Source organism: Heterocephalus glaber, unplaced genomic scaffold (genome assembly GCF_053883595.1).
Source record: "Heterocephalus glaber isolate CG9 unplaced genomic scaffold, H.glaber_assembly_v1.0 deba00001613, whole genome shotgun sequence".
Taxonomy (NCBI): domain Eukaryota; kingdom Metazoa; phylum Chordata; class Mammalia; order Rodentia; family Bathyergidae; genus Heterocephalus; species Heterocephalus glaber.
Window position 1 is genome coordinate 15384674 of NW_028258384.1, and position 10913 is coordinate 15395586.

General features: G+C 38.8%; 1 protein-coding gene across 1 annotated transcript; it reads left to right on the forward strand.

The window, feature by feature from the left end:
• The first annotated feature begins 2739 nt into the window (after positions 1-2739).
• LOC147822500 (uncharacterized) lies at positions 2740-8514 on the forward strand. The gene is made up of 4 exons (XM_087196573.1): positions 2740-3024; positions 3143-3267; positions 6209-6394; positions 7314-8514. The coding sequence occupies exons 1-4, from the start codon at positions 2740-2742 to the stop codon at positions 7336-7338; spliced, it is 621 nt and encodes a 206-aa protein (XP_087052699.1). The 3' UTR covers positions 7339-8514.
• Positions 8515-10913: the final 2399 nt, after the last annotated feature.

Sequence of the window (10913 nt, forward strand, 5' to 3'; positions counted from 1 at the left end):
TAAATACCGAATAGTTTCTCTGGTGTGAGAAACTGAAAGTGTAAAAAAGGCTTAAAATTATTAATTAATTATGTGAAATAGAAAACGGTCCAAAGTGGTAGAGGAAGTGGGAGGGGTAGGGGAAAGGAAAGAAGGGAAAGGAAAAAATATGAGAAAAATAAAAATGGAAACAAAGTCTTTGCAAATAGGGAGGGGTAGAGGATTTGAAGGGAAGGCAAGGGAATGTGGAAAAAATAAGAACTATGATACATCCTAAATGTAAATGTATTGTATACCTAAAATGTACCAATAAAAAAATTTAAAGAGAAAAAAAAGTGAGTCTTCCTTTTTTGTTTCCCTTTTATTCCATTCAGGCTATAATCCTATTCATTGGTGTCACACCCAGGGTGAGTCTTCTGCTTCAGTTAACTATCATACATCCTTTTTAATTTTTTGAAGACCTCAAGGAGCATAGATGACATACAATCCTTAAAGGTTTTGTAGAATTAAGCAGTGAACCCATCAGTTTTTGGGCTTTCCTTTTCTTTTTTTTGGTCAATAAATTGGTTTTAATAATACAATTATGTGTTTCTGCAAACTGTTAAACAGATATTTTGAAAAGTAAATCCATTAAAAATGTCTACATCGGACCTACTCCATGTCATATAGATGACTTGGACACAACAATTTCCTAATGTTTTAGAAGTTAGATTAGTAGATCTACATTTAGAATATTCTTCAGAAAAGTGAATTTACTACCACAGGTAGTTTATTATTAAGAAGAAATAATTTATTAAAATGCATAAAATTGTCCTAAATTGTTTTATCAAATTACTATTTAACAATGGTAAATGTTTTAACAGATGAAAATGGGAAAAGCAATGTATTATTTTGGCCACAGGCTATTCCAAAACAATAGTTGTTGGTGATACCTACTTCAACACTAAGGTCATAGGAAAAACCAACAACACAATTTTTTTGGTCTTATGCCCAAGACAAAAAATTTAAGTCAGGTCTTCCATTATTTTGTTCTTTTAAATAGCTTTTCCAAATTTGGATGGGTTTAGTAAAGATTGATGAACTACTATAGGCAGAGTGTTCTCTTCAAAGCCCAAGTAAGTCAACTATCTTTAAACAGGCTCTGCTTTTTAAATCCTGAGTTTGACTCTGATGATTTTAATATATCAACAGCTAACTGTATTGGTATTGGCTTGCCTCAGACCTGGAAAGAATTTGAATAAAAGTATCCAGCATCTTTGGGGCTCAGCTATAAGGCACACTCGGCTGCTTTACACCTCATCACTCAGGACACAGAGCCTTTGCAGCCTGATCTGCACCCTTTCCACATCGCCTGCTAAATATGTAGGTATCACCTCAAGATATCACCTATGAGAAGTCATTCCAAAGTATATATTTAAGAACCCTAAAAAAGGAAAATTAGCAAATATATCTGGTGTGCTTTCTATGTGCCAGACAATACCCAAGCTTGCTCTAGATGGCTTTAAGATCACTTCAGGATGAACTATAATGCATCACTTTTGAAAGGGAAAAATGAAACTCATGCTGTAATAGGATGGAACCTAAGAAAGATTATGTATATTATAGACATGGATTTTAATTTCATTCTTATAACAATGATACAAGGTAAATATTTTATCCAGTTTTACAGATAAGCTGCGGTTTACAGAAATTATCTTCTCAAAACAACAGCAATAGTAATAGTCTTATCTTAAATTTAAAAATATGTCAATACTAAATACCTTAATTCCATCAAAAGTGACTTGAGAATATCTACTTAAAACTCAAGTAACAAAGATTACCATGTCAACTGAGAGATTCCTTCCGTGATTTTCAAATTAGAAATATATCATGACTGCTTAAAGGTTTCATATTATTTTAAAATATAACTTTATGCTAAATTCTCTACATGATTAAATAGTATGAAAGATTCTTTACAAAAACACTGGAAAGTTTTTCGGTCTCTGATTATCATAACTGTCTATATTATGATGCAATTTTATATCAAGGAAAACTCATCCAGATTTTTCTATAAATAATTCTATGAGAGCAATCTAGGGAATATGATAAAGTCAACATTAAAATGTATTGTGAACTAAATAGTTAACCTAGAATTTCATAAATAATATTGTGTTCTACTACACTAGCATGTTAAAAGATAAAAAAGTTCATATATTTAAAACCCTGTGAAAACACAGAAGTAGCTTAAATTTAAGCCAAGCAAGGAAGTTGTATCAGGCAAAAATATATCTCATAGAGAAGAGAACAAGAAGTGCAAATCTCAAAATTTAAAAGAACAACAATGTATTTTGATATACTTGTTAAATATTCAAATAATCACCATAAAATAAATTTAGCACTATATTTCTTTCACATGAGAGTAAATGTGAAGTTACTGTCATAGAGGCTAATCGTCACTTAATAAATTATCTTGGGTTCAACTTCCAGACATCCTTTGCCCTACATATTACCTTCATTCAAACTGAAAACTAATGTTGAAGAAACTAAACATAGTTAACTCTTTTTTCTAAGAAGAATTGGCCATAACAACTTTCAAAAGTTTCATAATTCTCAGAGGCTAAATCCCCATTTACCACATTCTAAAAATAAATTTACTCTCATGGGTAAAGTTACTCTGCAGGTAATCTACTTTTGCTTTGGAAGAAGAACCATCTATTACCCTGCACACTGAGGGCAGGATCTTTTTAGGAATAATACAGTAGGCATGAGTCTTGGAGCACCATGCGGACAGGGAGGGGCACAGGAGCATGCAGATTTCTGCCTGTGTCTGTTGGCTCCCAGCAGGAGTGCTCCGGGCTGGGCCTGGGAGGCAGAGGGCCTGGCTGGGCCCTCGGGGAGCCTTCCTGTCCCTGGGACACTCACACTGTTGGATCGCAGGGACAGGCGGCCTTCGCAGCGGGCGCAGAACTTGGTGTGACAGTAGGAACACTGGTGGCCGCACCCATCGGCAAACTTTGTCCTGCGACAAATTCCACAAGTTGGAGCCTCATCTTTGTGCTCTCCCTGGTAACGCCGGGCTTCTTCTCCTATTTTTCTTACTTGTTCCTTATAGCTTTCAAACTGTTGATGCAATCTCGGCGGAGGCTGGTGGGGTTGGTTTTCAGCATTTCTTGGTGTTTTGCAGGCAGCGGGCTTCGCCATGTCCCTGACAACACACTTGAGCATGGCTTCTTCCTTCTCCTCCTCCTCCTTCCGCCGGTCCATCACTGCCAGGATGATGTTCCTCTCCTCCTCGGTCAGGTGGCTCAGGTCGGGCAGCTCGTGCATCGGGGCGGCACCATCGGCGGGAGAGGCCCGGGGGCCCCATGGCCTAGGACATGTTCGCGGCCTGGCCTCGCCTCGCCCGGATCTCGCGGCTGCACCCTACTGCCCTCAGCGTAGCCTGAGCTGTGGCGGTGGCGGCGGCGGCGGCGGCGGCGGCGGCGGCGGGAGGAGGAGCGGAGCCAGGCACGGCGGCCCCGCTCCTGGTGGTGCGCAGCCCCGGCCAGGCCGCCTTTGTCTGGGGCCCCCGATGAGGCTCGGCCCCATCTGGGATTTTCTTATTGGATAGATTATTACTTTCATAATTTCATTGCTTATTATTGGTTTGTTCAGCATTTTTGTGTCTTCTTGGGTTCATGGGTAATTTGTATGAGTCTAAGTGTCAATTTCTTGAAAATTTTCCAATTTGTTTGAATACAATTTTTCATAACAATTACTATCTTCTGGGCTTTGAAAGCCTCTGTTGTAATTTCACCTTTTTAGTTTCTAGTTGCACTGATATGAGTCATTTCTCTTTCTCTTGATAAGGTTGGCTAAGGGTTTTATCTATTTTTTTTCCAAAGGACAAGCTCTTTAATTCATTAATTTTTTCTATAGTTTTTTCAGTCTTTCGTTCATTGTTTTCCACTCTAATCTTCATGATTTCCCACCTTAGTTTTGATTTGGACCTGGATTGTTTTTATTTCTCAAATATCATAAGGTCACTCATTAGGTTGTTTATTTGAGTTTGCTCTGTTTTCTTAACATGAGAATTGATTGCAATGAACTTCTTTCTTAGCGCTGATTTCATAGTTCCCAGAGGTTCAAATGAGTTGTGCAGGAATTTTTACTAACTTCCATAAATTATTTAATTTCTTCCTTTATTGCTTCTGTGACTCATTAGTTGTTCAGAAATGTTATTAATTTTCCAGTTGATTTAACATTTTCTGTGATTTATTCTGTCATTCATTCCTAATTTCATTGTAGAATTGTCTGAGAGTAATTTTGATTCTTTTGTATTTACTTGAGCAGGTTTTGTGGACTAGTATGTGATCTGTTTGGGAGAAAGTACCATGTGCTATAGAAAAGAATTTATACTCTAATGTAGTGGTGTATAATACTCTGGATATCCATTAAGTCTTTATGTTCAGGTGTGTGGTTCAGCCCTGATGTTTCTTTATTGATTTTTATTTAGTTGTTCTATCTCTTTGTGAAAATGGGCTGTTAAAATGCTCCATTATGATTATGTTACTGTTTATTTGATCTTTTATTTTCAGCAGTACTTGTTTTATGAAACTAGTTCCTCTAGTATTCCGTGCATATACATATAAAAGTGTTATCACTTCTTGTTAGATTGTTCCACTATCTAGTATGATAAAATGACTTACTGTGTTTCTTCTAATCAGTTTTAGCTTGAAATTAATGTTGTCTGAGACTAAAATTTCTACCTCTGCTTGTTTACCATGTCCTGGTGCATGAAATATTGTTTTCCATCCTTTGATTTTTAGTTTGTGAATATCATTTTGTAATAGATCAGTTTCTTGAATGCAACAGACACTCAAATACTGTTTTATGATCCAGTCTGGCAATCTGTGTCTTTTAACAGAAGATTTGAGACCATTAATATTGAGAAATATTCCTGAAAAGTGTTGATCATTTACTTCCATTGTACACCTTTGCTTTTGGTGACCTCTGTGTTTTTCTTTCTTCTTGTTTTTCATCAATAGGCATTGTTTGGTGTTTTTATTTCATCTGGATTTTTAGCTTTATTGGGTTCATCATTTCTTTCTAAGATATTCTTCAGGATTTTCTGGAGTTCTGGCTTTGTACTTACAAATCTCTTGAGCTAATATTTTTAATGAAATGTCCTTATTTGTCCATTTATTTGGAAGGAAATCTTTGCTAGGTAGGTAAATCTAGGCTGGAAGTTGTTTGCTCTTAAGGCTTGAAATACTTCAAGCTCCTCTGTTGCCTTGCTTTTGCATAATTCTGTGTGTATTTATACCCATTTTTATTGTTTATGACCCACAGGCAATCCATATATTAGCATAGAGAGAAAAATCAATTGTCAGACGCCATTGTTACCTTGGCTATAGTAGTAAATTCACTGACAACAATGGCATTAAATATTGAAAAATCCTAGGAACCACTCATAAACAGACCTTAATCAGAACACAAAGAACTGTGGATATAGTGAAGAAAATTAGGGCACACTTACATTGACCTATAGTACTTTAGACCACTACTTTCTTCTGCCTGATTTCAAACATACCACAAGATTAAATGCTTTCTTCAGAACTGTTATGGTTTGCATCTAGATGTCCCTCTAAAGCCTCATGTGGTCATAGGGTTGATCTAGAGCGTGTGAATCTGGAATTGATTCATAGTGCAATGCAAGGCTCAAGGCCAATAGGATTAAGTTTGTGAGTGCTGCCCACCCTCAGTAGTCTGAATAAGATAAAATGGGCAGGGAGACACTCTTAAGGCCCTCTTGTTACTTTTGCTGCCTTGTAAGCACCATGTTGTTTCTCCTCTGTGATGTCTGTTTGCCACTCCTGTTTTGGAGCCAGCTGGCTATGGACTGATATCTCTATGAACTGTAAGCCAAATGAACGCCTTCCTTATTAACTTTGGTTGTCAGGTATTTCATCTCAGCAATGAGAAAAAAATAACTAATGCAATAACCATCCCTTCTGATGATTATAGCTTACAAACTTGGCCTCTAAAAGCAGAATAGAGATGTTTGATCTCCCAGGTCTTAACCCTTGCCTCCCAGGATATCCCTGGAGATCTCTGTTTAGCTCTCACCCTCCAGGCCTGTCTCTCAAGGCTGTCTGTCATCTGGTTTCTATGGGTGTGTAAATCTACTGTTCTGAAGCAAAACTCTCCTCCTGGGTGTTGACCTCATCTTTGATCTGGTCAGTGTATTGATTGTCACCCTGTTTTCCAGGTCTATGGAGACCCCACACGTGGGGGCATATGGTCTCAGGGTCCTCCTGGACTTTGCGTTTGGGGCCCAGAAAGACAGTGGCTTCAGATCATGGGATGGTAAATGGTTCCTGGATTTTCCTGGCTCAGTGCATGGGTCACCTCTGGCGGGGATTGGCTCCTCTCTCTCTTTCTTGGCTGACAAGAGGTAAGCAGCTGTCTTCCATCAGGCCCTTTGAACATGTCATTTGTGTTTTGAAGGTGGCTGACAATAAGCTGAACTCACTGAAATTGTGAGCCAAGTAAATCTCCTCTCCTTCAAGTTGCAAGTTTCAAGTATTTTGTTTCAATTATAGAAAAGCTAACAATACAGAAAAGTGGCTCCTGGAATAATTTTTGACTGTTTCTGAATATTTAGTTTAGAAAATTTTGAAATAGTTTAGCAGGAAATGCTTGGGAAGATTTGGAAATGCTAGCTACAGAAGCCCTAGAATTTTGTAAGCAGAATTTGAGTAGTGATTCTAGTTGGAGATTGAACAGCCAGATTTCTGATAGAAATGTGGGCAGTGAAAGCTGGTTCAGGAGGTTTTAGTTAGGCACAAGGAAATTGGCAGTTGCACTAGAGACCACATGTGTTACACTCTGGCAGAAAGTTTGTATATTTTTGCCCATTTCCCAAGACATTGTGGGAGACTTTGGTTAAGGGTTGCAGACTAATTTGACAGGAAATTTCAAGTCAGTCAAACATTGAAGTTTTGGCATGGATATGACTGTCTTATAACTTGATATATAATGAGAATTGGGAGAAAAAGTCAAAGTCAAAAGACATATTTCTCATTTTGCCAGGAAGGAAATGCTTGCAAGTTTGGTGTAAAGAAAATCATAGTTGTTAAAAACATTGTTATTAAAATGAAACTGAGTGCTTTGAATTAAGACAATAGGAAAGGTGGCTTGAGGGCATCTTAGAAAATGAGCAGACATCACTCTGAAAACCTTGAGTATATAAAAGTGTAAAGGTGAATTCCTTTAAAATACTGTTCTTAAAATAAATAAATAAATAAATAAATAAATAAATACATACATACATACATACATGATAAAATAAAATAAAATACTGTTCTTTACAGACCTGGGATCAGTGGAACAGGTTAGAAGACGCAGAAACAACTCTAGACATACTTAGCCACGTCATCTTTGACAAAGGAACCAACCAACTTCACTGGAGGAAAGATAGCCTCTTTAATAAATGGTGGTGGAAAAACTGGATTTCAACCTGCCAAAGATTAAAACTAGACCCATATCTATCACCATGCACTAAACTAAGATCAAAGTGGATTAAAGATCTAAATATTAAAAGAGAAACACTAAACTTGCTGGAAGATAAGTAAAGTAGAACTCTTGAAGACATGGCCATAGGAAAAGACTGAACAAAACCTCAGTAATATGGGAACTAGCACAAAGAATCAACAACTGGGATCTCATCTTATTACAAAACTTCTGCACTTTAAAAGAAACCACCAACAGAGCTAAGAGACAACTCACAGGGTGGGAAAAAATTTTCAGCAGCTGTACCTCAGACAAAGGACTGCTATCTAGAATATATAACCAACTGAAAAAAATCAGAGCCCCTGAATTCAAAGACCCAATTCAAAAATGGGCATCTGAAATGAACAGACATTTCTCAGACAAAGAAGTAAAAGCAGCAAATAAATATATGAAAAATGTTCAACATCACTTGTCATTCGAGAGATGCAGATGAAAACAACACTGAGATTCCACCTCACCCCACAAAGAATGGCTGCTATCAAGAAATCAACCAATAACAAATGCTGGTAGGGGTGTGGGGAGAAATGAACCCTTCTCCATTGCTGGTGGGAGTGAAGGCTGGTGCAACCACTGTGGTAATCAGCATGGAGATTCCTCAAAGAACTAGTACTAGAGGTCTGATTTGACCCAGCTATTCCCTTGCTGGGTATCTTCCCCAAAGAATTAAAAGAATCATACCACAGAGATATATGTACACCTATGTTTATAGCGGCACAGTTTGTAATAGCTAAAGCTTGGAAACAGCCCAAGTGCCCATCAACTGGAGACTGGATAAAGAAGATGTGGATTTTTATAAAATGGTGTACTACTCAGCCATAAAGAATGAGAAACTAGAGTCATTTATAGCTAAGTGGATGCACATTGAGACCATACTCTTTAAGTGAAGTAAATAGGACACACGTGTAAATATCGAATAGTTTCTCTAGTGTGAGAAACTGAAAGTGTAAGGAAGGGTTAAAATGATTAAAATGAATATTTGATAATTTGAAATAGGAAGAAAGGTCCAAAGGGTAGGGGTGATGGGAGGGGAAGGGGAAAGGAAAGAAGGCAAAGGAAAAATTATGAGAAAAGAAAAAAAAAGGAAACCAAGTCTATGAAAATAGGGAAGGGTGCAGGGTTGTGGGGCACACAGGTAATGGGGAAAAATAAGAACGAAGATATGTCATGTACAGGTACGAACACCCAATGATAAATGTAGATGTACTGTATACCTAAAATGTACCAATAAAATAAAATAAAATACTGTTCTTTGAGATGAGACCCCCAGAGTGCCTTGCTCAAGAAGGGCCACATAGAAATTTGGCCCCTTGGGGTTAATTTTACCATGCTCTGCCATTCAGTACTCTGAGGCTCCTGCAGCCATTGGTCAAGTGGACAATACTACTCCTTGAGGCAGTGGTAGATATGGCATCATTCATGTGGTATTGGTTTTACAATCATGCAAAATACAAGAAATATGAAGCAAGGAAGGCATCCATCTAGATTTCAGAAGGCCTAGGAGGCCAAGCAATGTGTTTCTGAGAAGAAAGAGTATGAAGCTGCGAGGCTGAAACTAAAATTACAGTGGAGATCCCAGAATCTTGGAGATGCCAGGAACATGGAATGTCTGCTGAGGAAAGTTTCAGGCAGTGAGTGGAGGTAGCCCAAGAAAAAAGCTATGTGTTGTAACTTGCAAGCTCATAGGGCTGAGGCTTCCCAAGCTTTTTAGAGCTCATATGTCACCACCACATGCCCCAGGTGGTGCTACAAGATTATATATTTGTCCTGTGGAGTTTCAGACTTGCTTTGGTTCCATTCCTTTCTTTGCCCCTATTTTTCTTTCTTTCTTTTTTTTTTTTTTGACTGACAATATATAACCCATGCCATTGTTTGTTGGAAATATTTAACTTTCTTTTCATTTTTCCAGTGGCTCAAAAATAAGAATTGGCCTTGAATTTCTGAGAAGATGTGCACAAGGATGCTTCAACAATGCTGGAAATGTTAAGACTTTTGCAACTCTTAGAGATGAACTAAATCCATTTTGTGTAATGTGATAACCTTGAGTCTTTTGGGGGCCACGAGCCCAGGGAAAGAATGTTATTCAAAATGTCATTCAAAATTCTTATGATCAAAGATGAGTCTTGGTCAGAGGGGTAGGTCACTAGGACTGTGACTTGTAAGGATATATTGTCATCCCTAGCTTCTTGTTTCTTTCTCTGCTTCCTGCCCAATAAGACATAAGCAGCTTTCTTTTATGAGGCCCTTCCTCCATACAATTTTTGCCTTGAACCTGGGCCACCATGGACTGGATCCACTGAAACTGTGAGCCAAGTTAACCTCTCATGCTTTAAGTTGTGCGTGTCAGATATTTTTCCCAGAGATAGAAAGTCTAACACAATAGATCTTATTTCAGAAACTGTATATAAATTTATTGTTTGTATTTTAAATTAAAAATAAATTCATCAAGATAACAGTAGTGGGCCCTACCAAGGTCCTGAGTCACGCAGAAGACAATGAATCACCCCACTGCAGACAGGTAGCCACCTGGTTCCACACTACAAAGAAGCAGAGGACACCAGACCACCAGAACAAGGTACTGAGTCCAACTGTTCCCGGCCCAGAGGTAGGGGCTTCTGAGCTGTCGTCCCACTGCTCCTGGTCCAGAGGATGGAGCTTCCCAGTCACCATCCCTCCCACTGCTCCCAGCCTAGAGGAAAGGGCTTTTGGGCCACCTTCTGTCACGCTGCTCCTGGCCCAGAGGAAGGGGCTTCGAGGTCACCATCCCTCCCATCACTCCTGGCACAGAGGGAGAGGCTTCTGAGCCACCATCCCACTGCTCCTGGACCAGAGGAAGGGGCTTCCTGGCCACCAGCACTCCGGCTGCTCCCAGCCCACAGGAAAGGGCTTTTGGGTCACCATCCCTACCGCTGCTCATGGCCCTTGTCCCACCTCACCCAGCTCAGAGGAGGTAATCCGTGCAGGCACTAACAGCCCCCTGGCACAGTCGAAATGAGAAAACATGTAAATAAGTCTCAAAACCAGACTTCCAGATCACCTACAGCAACCCCAAAGGGAAATGAGATGGAACACTCTGATATTCAACCACCTGGACTCACTGAACTGGCAACAAAAGGGGATCTTGAAAAAATGAAATCAGAAATAATTTCTCAGATAACAGGAGAAATTGTGCCCCTAGTGCAAGACATGATTAATAAATCTAGAGAGGAGCTCAGGAACATGATGGAATCCCAACATACGAAAAAAATGGAATCCATAAAACAGATGCAAATAAATTTCCAGGACATGAAAAACTCCATTGAACGTCTACACAGCAGAATGAGCCAATGTGAGGATAGAATTACAGATATAGAAGATAAGATTGCAATTAGTGACCAGGAAAAGAAAAATTGCTTCCAAATTAA

Bases quoted from the DNA above. Each gene is read 5' to 3' on its own strand.
- LOC147822500 (XM_087196573.1), top strand. From the start codon at position 2,740: ATGCGGACAGGGAGGGGCACAGGAGCATGCAGATTTCTGCCTGTGTCT. The intron at 3,025-3,142 runs GTAACGCCGGGC...GGTGTTTTGCAG, and splicing joins TCATCTTTGTGCTCTCCCTG to GCAGCGGGCTTCGCCATGTC. The intron at 6,395-7,313 runs GTAAGCAGCTGT...TGTTCTTTACAG, and splicing joins TCTTTCTTGGCTGACAAGAG to ACCTGGGATCAGTGGAACAG.